Source organism: Peromyscus maniculatus, chromosome 1 (assembly GCF_049852395.1).
Source record: "Peromyscus maniculatus bairdii isolate BWxNUB_F1_BW_parent chromosome 1, HU_Pman_BW_mat_3.1, whole genome shotgun sequence".
NCBI classification, from domain to species: domain Eukaryota; kingdom Metazoa; phylum Chordata; class Mammalia; order Rodentia; family Cricetidae; genus Peromyscus; species Peromyscus maniculatus.
This window is the reverse complement of record NC_134852.1, coordinates 77,200,638-77,217,958: the sequence shown is the minus strand read 5'-3', so window position 1 is coordinate 77,217,958 and position 17,321 is coordinate 77,200,638. Positions and strand designations below refer to the sequence as shown.

Below are 17,321 nucleotides of genomic sequence, written 5' to 3'. Positions count from 1 at the left end.
GGCCACTCATACCATGCACCTTCTGGTACTCTGACTTGCCTCTGTGATTGGGTCAATCTTCCAGTTTCCCCCTAGACTTCAGGAAGCTTTCCCGAGAGCCAGAAACACATCCTATTCCCATGGAAACCTCTTCCTCCATCCAGACTGTGCTGGGTAGAGACCAAGTGACCCAGCGGAATAGTATAAGGGTGAGATGCCAGTGTGCATGGCTGGAGTCAGTAGCAGATTTTGAGGAAAAAAATAAATAAAAAATCAGCACTTTATTAATAATTACTGAATCTTGCCATAGTTTATAAATCACAGGAGAAAACAGCAGATTAGTCCATACATAATTCAATGTTCCGTTTTAAAGGAAAGGCAGAGGAAATTTAAAATGGAATCGACCAGGGTTTATGCTTGATTTGTATTGGTGAAATTTTCCATTTAGTTATCCATATTCTGAGAGATCACCCATCATTTGTCAGGTAGCTAGGACATTCAGCTAAGAAAAATATGCCCAACCAGAAACACCCAGTGTCATCCAATTGCTGTGGGATGGCTCAGAGGAAAATCAACAGCTTTGGGCTCTAATAACATCTTCATTCTGCTTAGAGGCTGGATGTGTCCAAAAGACATCTTTGGGTTACTGTGGCTCCCAACTACCTTGCAAATGAGCCAGCAGTCTAGAGACTGAGGCCTCCATGCCAATGGGACAGCCATAGAAGCATCTACACCAGGGGTCTTTACAGGTGAGCTTTTAAAATTGTTCGTGCATGGCATCAGTCTGTACTGATTCATCTCTTGACAGCCTCTCCTGGGTACCAGTCCTGGAGAGTGGTCGCTTCTCAACCACCAGCTCCTTTTTGGAAATAAACTCATGGAACCCAAGCTTTCTTCTCATTCCTGGCTGCTCAAAGTGGATGGACTTAAGGGAATCAGGATGCTGAGTCCTGTGATGAGGGCCCCTGAAGAAAGGGGAGCAACCCTAGAGCTAGCTAATGAACCCAGGGCAAGCCCCAGTTCTGGTTGGGCATATAGGAGCTCAGTGCCCCAGCCTGGAAGGTCAGAGAGTACTTACTGGTTTGAAGCATACTTACTGGTCTGTAAAGTATTAGAAGAGCCTTGGGTGGAAGGAGCTGTGTGAGTGCAAATTACCGTCATTATTACAACTTCCGGGCAAGACAAGACTTACAACCAAAACCCCACCTTTTGCCTGAAAGGACCCCACCTTTGAGAGCTCCAGTGGAGAATGAAGTTGGGAGGCTAACCATCTCCTGTCACTCAGCTCCATTACCTGTGTACTCTTCCTCATCCTCGGGAGTCTCTGCCGGAGGTGGTGGCCCAGCAACTTGGAGAGGCTCCAGCTCCGGGACTGAGAGCTCCAGCATCCGTGAGCGAGACTGATGGGAACTGAACGTGCGGTACGGGTGCTCCGCGGTGCCGTATAAAATGAGGCTCCATTCTTTCAACTTTCCTGGAAGACACCCAAACCACAGTTATCCCCCAAAGCTCTGGATGCGCCTGCAGGCTGCTGAGACTGTGCAGCAGCCTCTGTCACTCATAAGAGCATCAGATGGGGTCTGGCTTCTACTCCCACAGTAGGGTCTTTGCTGTGACTTCACTTCCGGTTGACCAGGTGTGATGGCTGTTCTTGGCTGTCAACTTGACAACCTCTGGAATTATCTAAAACCCATGCAGCGGTGAGGGATCTCTTCCTTAATTAAATCATTTAAAGTGTCCCCTCTTTTATGTTCCCATTTCTGACTCACTTTTAAACTGAATATTTTGAGGTGGTAAAATACACAGTTAATCTGGGTGACACCATCTGCTGGCCGCCTATATAAAGGACGTGGAAGGAGGAAGCTCGCTCATTTGCCTGCTTGCTCTCACTCTCACAGGCAAGTCCATTACTTCACTGGCCTTGGAGTTCCCACCTCTGGAATTCCAGTGTCTATTGAAGACCAGCTGAGATATCCAGCCTCGTGGACTGAACAACTACCTGGATTCTTGGATTTTCTGTTAGCAGACAGCCACTGTTGGACTGGCGGGACCATAGCCTATAAGCCAGTGATTCTCAACCTGTAGGTGGTGACCCTTATGGCAAACCTCGATCTCCAAAAATATTTACATTATGGCTCATAAGAGTAGCAAAATTACAGTTATGAAGTAGCAATGAAAATAATTTTATGGTTGGGGTAACCACTACAACATGTGGAACTATATTAAAAGATTGCAGATTTAGGAAGGTTGAGAACCACTGTTGTAAGCCATTTTAGTCTCTTTTCTATATATATTCATTCATTTTATGAGTTCTAGTCCTCTAAAGGACCCTGATTAACATAGATTTGGTACCAGAACTGGTTCTAGAGCAACAGAAATATAAGGATGATTTTTTTTTTAAAGTATCTGGGATAGGCCTTCCAATTTGCCAACACCTACAGCTACTGAAGCCTCTCCAGTTACTGAAACCTCTCCTAGAAGCTCGGAGAATACAGAAAGCCCATGGTGTGAACTACTTTCCAAATATAAGGAGGCAATGCATTTGACTGATTGCACCCTGGAAGGTCCAGGCTAAAATGGGTCTTACCACTTAAACGATTTAGTTTAAAAAAAAAAAAAATCTCGCATAAGTGTACCCAGCCACATGGGTTTTAGTTAATTCCAGATGTTGTCAAGCTGACAACCAAGAATAGTCACCACAAGTACACCCCTTATAAACTTGACACACAATCATATCTCCTTATGTCATGATTAATTTCCAAATGAAAATAATAACCAGGTCATAATCACACCTAACATGATATAACTATCCCTCAAACTGCCACAAATGCACTAGGAATTTAAGAATGTAAGCGGCAATGTCCCTTGAGGGACATTCTTATAGCATCTCAAACTTAAATATGATGACCACCAATATTCTCTTAACTGATATATTATATGATAAAGAAATTGAGGAAAGAGAACACAAATAGCTGTACAAATGCAACAAAATACAATAAACATTTATGACAACTATAATCCTTGTTTCTGTGACTGGTCATATGGCCTTAGCTAGTATTTAGAACTACCTCCCTCTACTACCCATTCTGTATTTCCTCCACCCTCAGCAAGTGCCTCAGCAGGTCTTGGTTCTTTTCCCGGGGGAGTGAACCACACCTTCATTCCTGAAGGGCCTGTGACCTTTGTCATACTGCCTGGATTAGGATGTTGTAGTTTCCAGCTGACTTTAATCACAGGACATGGTAGCAAGAGATGCCCTAAAGCAGTGGTTCTCAACTTTCCTAATGCTGTCTGTGACCCTTTAACACAGTTCCTCATGTTGTGGTGACCCCCAACCATAAAATTATATTCATTGCTACTTCATAACTGTAATCTTGCCACTGTTATGAATCGTAGTGTAAATATCTGATGCATGACCCCAAAGGTGTCGTGACCCACATATTGAGGACCACTGCAAAGGATCTCCTGCACTCCAGACATAATCTTCCTTACTTCCATTGTGGCGAAGCAATCCAATTTCCCCTTGGTAATTCGGATCAATCGCCTTCCCTAACATGGTTATTCCTTTCTTAGACAGCTGGCTCAAGGCCATCAGAAACCCAAGGTGGCCAGGGGTAAGTCTGAGTTTCCAGTATCTCCTTGCAGGAGTGTTCCCTGCTCTGGAACTAAAACTTCTAGGCCAGTAGAACTGAAGTTCGAAAGGGCAGGAAGCAAAAAATTTCCTAGTGAGTCACTAGGGGTGATTGTATGTCTTTCCATGCCTTGATTCCTGGACCTGTGGATCCTGGCTATGGGAGAAGCCATACCATATATTGGACACTGATTCAAAGCATAGACCACCTTCTGGAGAACCCTGCCCCAGTCTTCCAGGCTGTTGCCACCTAATTGGTGCTGTAACTGTGTCTTCAAAAGGCCATTCCATCTTTCTATCAGGCCAGCTAATAGATGACCAGGATGGTGGTGAACATGGTAAGATCTGCGGATTCCATGACTATGGGCCCACTGCTTCACTTATCTGGCTGTGCAGTGAGTTCCTTGGTCAGAAGTGCTACTGTGTGGAAAATCATGAGGGTAAATAAGGCATTTTGTAAGTCCACAATGGTGATTTGGGCAGAAGTATTATATGCAAAAAGGCAAATCCACAACCAGAATTAAGTATCTACTCCAGAAAGAACAAAGCATTGTCCTTTCCACAGATGAAGTCATCCAATGTAGTCAACCTGCTACCAGACTGCTGGCTGGTCACCCCGAGAAATGGTGCCATATCTGAGGCTTAGTGTTATTTTCCACTATTAGGAGATCTGGCACTCAACAACAGCTGTAGCCAGGTCAGTCTTGGTGAGTGGCAGTCCATGTTGTTGAGTTCATGCATAACCCCCATCTCTGCCACCATGGGCATTTTGTTCATGGGACCACTGGGCAGTGATGGGATGGCTGGAGAAAGAGGCTGACTGTCCACAGAATGGTCATCACCCATTGGTCAACCAGGGAGGCCATATAGCAGGGGGGACCCTAGGATGACTGTGGCTTATAATAAGTTTTGGTTTTACTCAAGTACTGGGCAAGCCTCAATGAAACATTTCACTATTAGGATAAGAATTTATACTATATCAAGCTGATGATAGAAAAATAAATAAATTAAAAAATGGAAAAAAAAGAAAGAAAAAGGCATTTGCTCAATCAATAGCTGCATACAATGTGCCAGGAGATTTGTTAATCTACTCAAGTAAGGACACCACATCTGGTACAGCAGCTGCAATTGGAGTCACTACTTGATTGAATTTTTTGAGAGTCAACTGTCATTCTCCATCATCTATCTGCCTTTTGTACTGGCCAGACAGAAGATTTAAAGGGAGATGTGGTAGGAAGCACCACCCCTGCATCTTTCAAGTCCTTGGTGGTGGCACTAATTTCTGCAATTCCTCCAGGGATGCGACATTGTTTCTGATTTACTATTTTCCCTGGCAGAGGCAGCTCTAAAGGCTTCCATTTAGCCTTTCCAACCACAGGTCAGGGAACCCACGTGAGAGTTCTGCCAACTTCTAAGTATGTCTGTCCTGATTATACATCTTAGACTGGGGAAATAACCAAAGGAGGAATTTGGGGACCCACTAGACCTACTGTGAGTCAGACTTCAGCCAAAATTGCATGAATCACCTGACCTCCATAAGCCACTACTCTAACTGGAAGGCCACAGTACTTCTTGGGATCTTCCAGAATCAGCGTCAATTCAGAACCAGTAACCAGAAAGTCTGACTGTTTCCTTTCCCCAGTGCATAGTTACCTTGTAAAAGGCTGGAGGTCCCTCTGGGGAAGGATTTGGGAAAGGCTAACAGTAGAACTCTTGGGAATTTTATCAAGGTCCTCACAGGAAACCGGCTGTTTCTTCATTCAAGGTGTTCTAGGTCTGCAAACTAGCTCAAATCTGGAAATTGTTTCATTGACTGAGATTACCTTTAGACACGATCCAATGAAGCCTTTCTTTTATTTGAGAATTTTTCTGCTTATACAGATCAAATAAAAATTCTGTAGGCGTCTTATCTATTTCATGCCTGGAAACACCATGACTAATTAGCCAGTACCCAAGTCATGCCATCATAAAAATCACTTTGCCTGTGCTGCCCATCACAATAACAATGATCGCCTTGACTTTGGCAATTCAGTGTCACTGTGGGGCTCAATTAAAACCATTGCATTTAATTCAGCCAACTGAACAGCAGCACCTCAGACCCTAAGGTCTGGCACAAGGAAAGGGCGACAACAAAGCTCTTCAGATGTGCTGGTGCCTCTCACCATTTTTGCGTCTATAGGAATCATGAAGGGCGTGTCTTCTGGGCCTTCTCATTGGGGAGGATTAGGTTTTACGCAGCATACCCACTCCAGCATTGCAGTTTTCCCAAGCCTTAAAATCCCTTCGTCAACACTAAGCCAAGGGATATCAGGCACCAACAACTCCTTTTTAGCATGTCAGCTTTTGATAAATGCTTCAGCCAACCATTCAAACAAACTTTGGATAACTTTTTCTGTAACTGTGTGAGCTTCCATATTAAACCTAGAATCTCCACTCAGTTGGCCCGTATCAATAAACTCAGCCTGATCCAAATTTATGTTTTCCCCACCATTATCACACACCTTTAAAATCCATTCCCACACATATTCCCAGACTTCTGCTTGAACGGATTAGCAAACTCATTAAGCTCTTCGGTAGCGTAGCGCACCTCCTCATGGACTACACTTCCTTCCTCCCCTCTAGGACCTGCTTTGCCTTAAGTCTGGTTGCAGGTCTAGGGGCAACTATTGGTGGGCAGTGAGGGACATCAGTGTTGTCTTGTCTGGCATCCCCTTCAGGGAGAGTCACTGTTGGTCCAGCAGACAATGAAGGATTGATTTCCTCAGTCAAAGGCAGAAAAGGCCATATTCCAGGGGGTGGGGCTGTGAGAACCTCTTCTGCTGAGGAAGAGAGACTACTTCCCCAGGCGAGATAAACCCTTGAGATTCCCAGGATGCAAAGTTCTCAGGTTTAATATGGTCCTCCCACACATCCCCATCCCAAGTTACAGGATCTCAGTCTTGACCCTTTAATGCCCTTACTTTAACCACGGACACCTTCTGAGGCTGGTACTTGAATTTTCACAGTAATTCTGCCAACCTTATAATGAGGGCTTTGGTTTGATTTTCTGCAACTTGAGCTCTGTAGAGAGAAGATTCTTTTCCAGAGCACACTTAGAAATCTCTAGACTGAGCTGGGCGGCAGTGGTGCATGCCTTTAATCCCAGCACTCGTGAGGTAGAGCCAGGCAGATCTCTGTAAGTTTGAGGCCGGCCTGGCCTACAGAGCAAGATCCAGGACAGGTACCAAAACTACACAGAGAAACCCTGTCTTGAAAAACAAAACAAAACAAAAAAAGAAACCTCTAGACTGTTAATGAGTATCTGCAGCCAGTCAATCTTATCACCTGATTCTTTGTTGCCCTTTACTGTTCCCGTCCCCTCCCACCAGCTGAGGACTGAACCCAGGGCCTTGCACTTGCTAGGCAAGCGCTCTACCACTGAGCTAAATCCCCAGCCCTGAAGTGCTAAAGGGAATTTTATCAGGAGCTCATTCTTTTCCTTTCTCAGTTTATCCAGAGATGGTAGGAGCAACCGACCACCACCATCATTTTCTTTATTTTTCCACATTGTCGAAAGTTTTATATACAGAGTCACCAAATCTGTTGACTCTCACAGTTGGTGAGTTCACTTCTTTGGGATTCAAGCATATAGGGAAGACCAGCTGAGATACCCAGTCTCATGGACTGAGCAACTACTGGATTTTTGGACCTTCTGTTGGTAGACAGTCATTGTTGGACTAGCAGCCTGTAAGCCATTCTAATAAATTATATATACGTGGATTTCCCCCTATCAGTTCTGGTCCTCTAGAGACCCCTGACTAATACACCAGGTGAGCCTGCTGCCTGGGTCACAAACTGCTTTCCCCGGCCATCTCCTTCCTAAAAGCCAGGGTTCCTCTCTCCCTGAGCTGCCAGATGGAGGGGATTTGGACCAGTTGGCTGATTTGGACTCTGCTGCTCTAGAGGTCCTTTTGGCTCCTTGCCTCTTTTCACTGCGGCTGCCTTTGAAGATGCTCCGCCCCCAAACTGGATCTAGCTAGTTATCTGCCCCTCTGGGACAGACTAGGTACAGACTAGGTGTCAGCTGGCCTCCTATGGGACACTAGGGTGCACTCAAGGGCCCTCCTATTTGGGTCCTCCACTCCAAAGCATAAAGGAATTTGGTCTCCAGCTTGCCGCTCTGTAACCAGATTGATAATGACAATATCTGGAGATGCATTTGGGAAGATAGCTAGGAGTAGACTATCTAATAATGGTCAGGCCCCATGATGGCTTTAGGAGACGTGTAAGTACAAAAAGCGAGGGCGGAGCCAGCACACCAGTTCTGACTCACCACGGGATGCCCCCCTCCACACTATGATGCAGCAAGAAGGTTTCGCCAGATGCTGGCGACAGACTCTTGGACTTTCTAGCTCCCAGAACCACAAACCAAGCAAACCTCTAATCATTGTGAATGACTCAGCCTCGGGTATTTTGTTATAGCCACCCAAGACAGATTTAGGCCTTGCCCCATGTCAGACCCCGCATTGCCGGAGGCTGCCTTGGCCTGGGCAGCATTAGAGGATGTATACGAAGTGGACCTCTTCCTCCTGTATGGACTTCCGAAGGGTCTAGCTGCTTTACACACATAGTGGCTTTAGTCCCTTTACACATTTTACAGGTGCACACGTGACTGTGGCACTGAGAGCCTCACACAGCTCCAGGTGCAGAAAGCTCAGCCATGGCGATGACTTTATCCGTCCCGAACTCCTTAGGATCAAATTAAAGCTCTATTTCAAACCGCGCAGGCGTCTGGGCTCTTTAACTACGGAGTGATGAACGGTGATTACAGAGTGACTGTGGTAACTGAAGGACAGAGCCCAAGGGCTCTGCAAACCGTCATTTAACTGGGAGTTATTTTGGTCCTATAGGATGTCTCCAAAAACACCGCAAAAAGCCACCTCACTGAAATCAGAGTCTTATTTTGGGAGAGAGTCTCAGTCGGACAAACAAAAGGAGCTGCTCTGTCTTCAGGATCAATAGTGTCCAGTGTGGAGGAGGAGACAGAGGAGAGCCTCCCAGGAACCACCCTGCAGGAGGGGGCAGAAGGGAGGCTGCCACTCAGGAATGGAAGAGACTTCATTTTCCTTAAATCCGCAAATACCCACTGTATTCCTGTTCACATCTACAAATTCCAAAAAGCATAATTAAAAAACAAAACAAAACAAAACAAAACACAACCCCACAGACAAAGCAGATAAATGTCAAAGAAGAAACAGCAAAGGGCCATAGATACATGTGGGGTCTGTTCCCACATAGGATGCATACACGGAGGCCTCAAACCTAGTTACAAAAGCAAGACAGAGCCTCCCTGCCAGAGGGTGACGATAGAGCCTCACGCTGTGCTCATGCGCTCTTTGAGGCATCCTTTGTCTGTTTGCAGCCCTGGGAACAGAACATCTAGAGCTTTGCACATCCTAGGAAGCCCTCTACCACTGAGCTATAGCCCTAGCCCAAGTGTTTGATTGTGTGTGTGTGTGTGTGTGTGTGTGTGTGTGTGTGTGTGTGTGTGTGTGTGCATGTGTGGAGTCCAGAGTGCCACACTAGGTGTTTTGCTCACTTGCTCCCCCCTCTTGTTTCCGAGGCAGGGTCTCTCACTGAACTTGGAGCTCACTGATTGGGCAAGACTGTCTGGCTAGCAAGCTCCAGGGATCTACCTCTGCCCTCCCCAGGGCTGCGTTTCAGATGCACCTCAGCACCTGGCTTTTAGGTGGATGTGGTGATCCAAACTCAGATCCCTTATACTTACGCAGCAAGACATTTTCTGACTGAGCCATCTCCTGTTCACCCCACGAGTGTTTTATCCTCATTCACGCACATATGAACACCCACACTGCCTCACTCCCGTTATTAACACATCTCACAGCCCCCGCTCTGCCCTGCTTTTTCTACTACTGTGCACCCTGGCGGCCATTCTCCTGCTACACTGCAGAGGCGGGGTGTTATTTACTTACATGGTGCCCCGTGGGTGGCACTTAGGTTGTTTCCGAACCGGTCAAATAGCACATCGTGCTGTGACCTTGCAACCCTTGGTGCCAACTTTGGTCACACAAGGAGGGGTGCAGAGAGGTAGACGGTGTGCATCCTGGCCATGCTCGCTACTGGCTAGATAATGTTCAGGAGAGCTGCTTCATCTCTGCTCTTTAGTTTCTGCATCTAGAGAAGGGTGATAACAATTCTATGCCTCAGAATACCAGCTGGCACAGAGCAATGCCACCACAGTACGTGACAAGTGAAATCTGGTGAACCTGTCATTTTGTGTCTTGTTTTGAGGTAGGGTCTCGGTGGCTCCTCCTCCTCAGGCCTTCTGTGTGCTGGAACTACATCTGCATCCCGCCATGCTCGGCTCACTTTGCGGCTTCCGAAGTGTGCTTGCAGGCTACCTTCTTGGAAGCAAGACTGAGTCTTAAAAGGGCTGTGTCCCCTCCCAGCCTGAGCCTGTCAGTGTAACAACTCTGAGGGGTTAACCTTGCATCTCTCGGCTGTGAGCAGTTGAGCAGCTTTTCGAATGATTAAGCGCGCACACTTTCCTGATTTGACTTGATAAAAAATTGAAGGCAGTTTAAAACACGCTCAGAAATGTACTTGAACTGTTTGCTCAAAACAAATGCTGAGTCTTCCAAGATGTGTCAAAGCACACTGAAGCCACATCGGCAGTGAGCCGAGGGGAGCAAGAGGCGTTTTTTTGCTCACAGCTGCTCTGTAGTTTTCTTCTGTCTATCTGCAATATGTTTGAGTGCCTCTGAGGGGCCAGGTAGTATGCTAAGAAATCATGGCTCTGAGAAGAAGGGACGCGGCACAGGAAAGGAGTTTGCAGGGAAAGGCAGTAGGACCACAGGAACCCTACATATGCCCCATAGTACAATGCCTTTTCCTAATAGGTATGGTTTCCGCAACCCGTCCTAAGGTTACGTGTCAAGTATGGATGCGTGGCTCCCTCTTTTCTTGTACATTGGTGCTGTTTTTACTTTCCTGCCTTCATAAAGACGTGAAGACAACGGTTCCAGGGGCTGGATAGATGGCCTGCTGGCTAAGAGTCCTTGCTGCTCTTGCAGAGGAGCCAAGGTGGCTTCCCAGCACCGTGTCATGTGGCTCATAGCTGCCTGTCGCTAGTGGATCTGATGCCCTCTTCTGGCCTCCACAGCACCTGCACCTGTGTGCACAAACCTACACACATGGGCACACACAAAAATAAAATAAATCTTAAAAAGGAAGGCTATTCCACACAGGGCATAAAACACATGGGAGGAATTTGAAGATGACTCTTTAAAAAAGTTATTTTCTGCTACTTATAGAAGACAGATCATTAAACACTGATGCACATAAAAAGGAAAATAGAAGTCATTCATAGCTGCTCCGGCATGGGTTTTCCAGGTTACTTTTTATGCATGGGTATTTCCATGCATGCACATTATCTTGCATGCCATCTCCCTCCCACTCAGCGCTACATGATATCTACTGCATTCAGGAGTTATTTATTTATTAGTTCATTGTTTCCAGGGATGTGTCTTTCTTAGTTGGGTGTCAGCTTTAGTATATGGCAAGTGTCTGTCAAACAATTGATGGTCTACATATGTTCATAGAATGATAAGTTAATAGCTAAAGACATCAGGCTCTCTCTCTCTCTCTCTCTCTCTCTCTCTCTCTCTCTCTCTCTCGTGTGTGTGTGTGTGTGTGTGTGTGCGTGTGTGTTTGTGTGCGTGCGCGCATGCGTGCATACACACACGTGGGGGCAAGAGTTCAATACTAGATACTGTTTCTCAAGAGCCATCAACCTCGATATTGGGAGACAAGCTCTCACTGGCCTGGAGATGACGAACAGACTAGGTTAGCTGACTAGTGAGCCCCAGGGTCCCCCGCTGTCTGTTCTCCCCGTGCTGGGGTTACAGGCACGCATGACTATGCTCGGCCTCTCAGGTGGGCACCAGGGATCAAACTCAGGTCCTCATGCTTCCACAGCAAGCCCTTTACAGACTGCATTATCTTCCTAGCCCGTGATCAGTTCCTTACCAACCCTTTAGCGTGGATTATAAGAGAACCCCCCCCCCCTTTCTCTCTCTCTCAGCACATGTGCAGAACTAGCACTTGGCTACAGCACAGGCAGCTTCCTCTGGGTCGATTCCCTCAAACAGAACCACTGGGTCAGACACTAAGATATCATGGAGGCTTTCATCACACACTGCCAGAAGCCACACACACCTTCCTGGATTCAAAAGCACCCAGGGGAATGAACAGGGTCACCTGGGAAATCCAGTTCCTGCCATAACCAGATCTTGCCTAAGGTCCCTTCTCCAGGCCCCACGGTCACTGACTCCGTCAGGTCAGACACTTGGGACTCAGCAAAGCACATCCAGGAAGGAAGAGCTGCTCCAAGGTCCTAGTTTGAGGGGGGGGGGCGAAGGAGGTGTTTTCCTCATTTCAAGTTTAACATGACCCTCACCTATTGCACCCTTCCCTGGGGATGTGTGAGGACGCAGTTCCCAGGGGCCAGCTCCCTCAACATTCCCTAGAGGCCATGCTCTCACTGGGAAGGTGAGATGTGAAAATGAGAAAGGACCGAGGAAGAGAAGGCAGGCTCCTCCATGTCAGCCCGCCTCCACACTTACCAGAATGCTGCCAAGAGGCAGCTGTAGGATTTGGCCCTCCTTTGAGCAAAGCATTTAACTAGAAGGTCTGAGTCCTTAAGGTCACCAGCAAGCATGCTCAAGTCCCAACTAGTACCACACGGCTGTTTCCAGAAGGGTCTGAAAAGATGCCCCCATCTATATGCTTTGGCTGTCTTGACATCAGATTCCTGAGATCGCAGGAGAAAGACAGTCAAGCCCACCTGCTTACATGCTGGGGCTGGCACCTGGTAGCGATGCTGCTGCCCGGTGCCAACAACGGAACCTGGGTGACTGTAATTGCCAGAGGCCAAAGATAATCCCTGGCAAATGCCAGTGGAGGCTGCCAATCAACAGCTTTCACTCCATCCATTATCTTCCCAATGCGCTTCCCCTGAATGAATGAAATTCCCAACAAGCAAACAGGATTACCCCTATTTTTCAAAGAAAGAACCAATATTAACAGAGGACCGAGGTTGAGCTCGCAGTACAGGAAAGCGCCAGCAGTCATGAAGCTTTTCTTTGCCCAGATATTTGAAGTAATCCTTAAAGATCCCTGAGAGAGGAATTTATAACTGGAGACAGCATGGGGCATGATGGGAGAGGTTCTGAGGGTTGCGACTACGAGCTGAGAGTTTGAATGCCCAGCCTTTCTTGTTTATACAAGAAGTTACTAACAATTAAGACTCTTATTAAATCTCCCAGACTCCCAGGTTTCACCCATGTAGGAAGAAATACTTTAGTTGAAACACAATAAAGGAAGAAAGGGCTAGAAATCAAGTATGTAAGTTCCAGTTTAATGCTTCAATGAGTGGTTTTTTTTCTTTTCTTTCCTTCGGGGGTCCAGGGAACTAGTCACCCGAGAGCTACACCCAAGTCACAAAGTTTAAGTGCCAAGGTTTGGGTGGAAGGATAGAAGAAGGCTGCCCACATCCATTTATAAGAAAACACAAGAACACCCCACAAAGGCCAGTTTTATGGTGTGTGAATTATAACTCAAAGAGTCTGTTATTCAAAATACTGTGTATGTACTATATCCACACCGTTGCCTCCATAGCAACATCTACTCAATAAACCTAACACATAACTTGAAATGTATTTTAAATCCTCGTTATGGAAAATAAAAGGAAGATAAAGGGCATCAAGAAAATGGCTTGGAAGAGGGCATACATGCCCCCCCCCCAACACACACACACATGAGAAAGAGAGAGAGAGGGTGCCCATGAGAGAGTTTTCCTTTGGATTTTGTAGTCATAAAATCCCTGAACAATGATGTTTCAAATGCCAGAAGGGTTCAAGAATTTTAGACTCCAGTGAAAGAAGCATCAGTAGGAATATGGCCTTGAGAGCCCCAGTGGATGCTGGGAACTGCAGACAGTCCTGTTCTGTGAAGACACTGTTCTCCTATTGCATTCATTCACACCCATGTTGAATGCCGCCGCCATCTGAACTAAGCACCTGGCTTGCACTGTGTGTGGCTGTCACTTCTACAAAGATCAACAGCAAAACCAGTGAAACCAGTAAGAGCATCCCTTTTCACAATTTTACGGCTGGAGAAGTCATTCTTATTGTAGAACAAAACAACCTCGGCATGCCTTTATCTTAGGTGAAGAACTTCCACCTTTACGCCTAAAGGAAGCACTTGGTGGCTTCTCTTTGGGACATCAAATCTCCAGCCTCACTCTGCTTATGCTTTAGGGCCTTTATGAACTGGATGACAGTTCGTTGAACATAAACACTGTATTCAACTACTGAGACAGTTACCTCGATAACCTAAACCAATGACTAACCAGAGGGTAGTGTATCTATCCAGTGTGAATACACTGGGTAAAGGGAAGAGTCACACCTTCACCTGCATGGACCAGAATAGGAGTTCATCACCCTGCTCAGAACACAGCATATACTTGAAAGTTTATGAACTGCAAACGGATGGAAATTTTCATTAAATATTTCCAGAGCATAGCTGATTATGAGTAACTGAAAGCAATGTGGTTTGAATGAAAAATGTCCCTCATAGGCTCACGCATTTGAACACTCAGTTTCCAATGGATGGCACTGTTCGGGCCAGTTACAGAACCTTGCTGGAGGAAGCATGTCATTGGGGGTGGGGTGGGCTTTGAGGATTTACAGCCTGGCCCCACTCATTGATTTGACTTTGCTTTCCACGTGCAGATGCCGTGCGGCCAGCCAGCTTGCTGCTCATGCTATCACGCTTTCTTTGCCAGCTGCCACACTCTCCCACCATGTTGGACCGTATCCCTCCCCTTTCTCCCTTCAGTTAAGTGTTGTCTGGGTATTTTATCAGCAATAGAAATAAATGAATACACCCAGGGAAACACAACTGTAGCTTTGGAGGCTACTGTACCTGCTGGGTAACAAGCAGTACCCAAGTATGCCAGTACACTTGACGCTTTTCTGAGTGGCCCTCTCAAGTTTGACACTGGGCTGCCATCTTTTAATTAGTTAATTTGGTCATTAATTTTGTGGTGATGGCATGGAACCCAGTGATTCACACATGCCGGTAGGCAAGTGCTCTACCTGTGTGTTAACCCTAAGATCCTTTGAATTCCTGGGGTGTAGGGGTTAAGATAGTGTTCTGTGCAGCACAGGGTAGCCTTGACCTTTCTCTCCCCAGTTCCTAGTTCTGGGGTGGCAGGCATGTGCCATCCCATCCTGTGGGAATGCCATCTGGGAAAGAGTAAGTGAAGTTTGAAAATCCAGATACCGCTCTGAGGTTTACAACAGATCAGCCCCTTCTTCGTTCCCTCTCCGTCTTGGGATCCCACTGACCCACCACATACAGCTGCCTTTAATACTCTGGACAGCCTTCCCAGGCATTCACAGCAGATTCCAAATGTTCCCCTGCACCGTCTCCTCCCTTGGCTTCACATGCTGCCCGACGCTGTCCCGCCTCAGATGCGAGAACCCCGTTCTCTCACACCACCCTGCACATGCTCGGCTCCCCACTTCCCTCCTCTTCCCAGTCTTCTAACACAAGTCCTTCACTCAATATTCAGCACCTCATCTTTAGCCCCATCTCATTTTCTGGGGCGAGGGTTGATCCTTCCAGTTTACTGTCTCATTTAGCTACCTTTTGTTGTTGTTGTTTGTTTGCTTGTTTTCAACAAAACCTTACTATGTTGCTCTGGTTAGCCTTGAACTTGTGGGCTGAAATGGTCCTCCTGCCTCAGCCCACTGAGCAGCTGGGACCATAGGGTATGCTACCACGCTCAACTGGACTCCAGCTTGGATTTTTTTTTTTTTTGAAATTTCCATATCCTATCTATGTTTTAAAGGCATTTATCCTCTGGTGTTCACATAAAGACTGCAGCGGCTGGCTCCTGTTTTACTGCTGACATGCTTGTAGCTTTCTAAAGTTTCCTTTTGCTGCCTGAATTGCCCTTTTCCCTTGCCAAGTTTATTCTCTGCTAGCGTTTGTTTCTGCTTTAATATTGGATAACTCCCCCAAATGCCTGGCGGGTTCCTGGGCATCCTCCTCTTATATTTACTAGCAAGGCAATAGAAACGCTGATTGGGAGTTCTCCTGTGTTCCTGGAACATGGCACTGTGCCGTTTGTCTGTTTACTCATTTTGTATAACAACAGACTTGCTAGCTTGTATAACACGGGCAGGGAAGTGTGCGAGCATGCTAGTTGGCTCCGATGTAAATAACATCCACATGGCAAGTGCAAACACTTTCCGTGGAAAACAATAGAGGTCAGATGAAGATGCAGTATCTTTAGAGAATAAACAAAACATTCTGCCAAGTCAGATTCTATAACTAATCCAAAATGGGTTGAAATAAAGGCATTTATAAATATATCAAGCAAAGTTGAGCGAATTCACCGCCAGCAGACTAGCGTGCCAAATGCCATGCGATGGTGAGGGAACACACCTGTGATTCTGGCCCTTGGGAGGCTAAGGCAGGAGGAGCGTGAGTTCCTGGCCAGTTACCGGCTACCTAGGAGAGCTGTCTCCTAAATGGTAAAGGGAATTCTTCAAGTGGAGGGAAAAATGACACCAGGCAAGAATTTGGATCTAGAAAAGACATGAAAAAGCAGCCCTGGAAATGGCAGATTGGTGGTAAATATTGAAGCATGGGGGGTTTCCTTCTCTTAATTTCTCTCTCTCTTCACTCTGTGTGGGTAGACCAGTAGTCTCTGTCTGGTGTCCTCTTCTGTTGCTCTCTACCTGATTTGTAAGGCAAGGTCTCACTCAACCTAGAACTTTCCAACTTGGCAGGAGTAGCTGGCCAGTGAGCCCCATAGGGATCTTCTTATCTCTTCCTCCCACATGCTAAGATTACTGGCATGTGCCACCGTGACTAGCTTCTTCCTCTTTTTTTTTTTTTTTTAAGATGGATGTCAGGGGATCTGAACTAAGGTCCCATGCTTGCTTGGCAAGCACTTTACTGACTGAGTCATCTCCCTGGTGCCTCCTCTTTAAGGCATCTTAAAGGGAAAGACAACACACACACACACACACACACACACACACACACACACACCCCACACACAAAACAAATGCTCCCCTTTCCTGCATAAATGGAAGATGAAGTTGGTCATGCACAGAGGTACAAGATGCCCTCCCCCCTTACCCTGATGCACACACACACACACACACCCACACACACACCCCACACACACAAAACAAATGCTCCCCTTTCCTGCATCACTGGAAGATGAAGTTTGTCATGCACAGAGGTACAAGATGCCCTCCCCCCTTACCCCCTTACACACACACACACACACACACACACACACACACACACACACAGCACAGAGGAGAGAAGAAGGGGGCAGAAGCTGCTGCTAGGAGCCCTTACACCTTACATTTGTGGTGAGTGAGGAATTTTAGGTCAGTTCTAACTGAACTTACGTAAAACATTTGGTGCATTTGTAATCCCACCACAACTGCTCAGAGTGCAGCTAAAAAGCCAGTGCAGGAAACAAGACAATTTTTAAAATATTTGATTAATCCAAAATATGGCAAGAAAAGCAGACCAGAGTACATGATTTTAAAAACGCAATTGGACTTCATTGTGTTGAAACTGACTTGGAGGGTTTTTTTTTGCATTTGGTTCTTGAGCG

General features: G+C 46.4%; 1 protein-coding gene across 3 annotated transcripts in view; it reads right to left on the bottom strand.

The window, feature by feature from the left end:
- Window positions 1–17,321, bottom strand: part of Pcsk6 (proprotein convertase subtilisin/kexin type 6) — a 201,949-nt gene that overhangs the window by 25,725 nt on the left and 158,903 nt on the right. For 2 of the 3 annotated variants that reach the window (XM_076544469.1, XM_076544466.1), the window contains exons 14-15: window positions 1,274–1,453; window positions 1,077–1,115 (exon numbers count right to left, since the gene is read on the bottom strand). In XM_076544469.1, the coding sequence (XP_076400584.1) occupies window positions 1,077–1,115; window positions 1,274–1,453 (219 nt within the window). The remainder of the gene's footprint in view (window positions 1–1,076; window positions 1,116–1,273; window positions 1,454–17,321) is intronic. The other variant, XM_076544462.1, reaches the window with a different exon arrangement.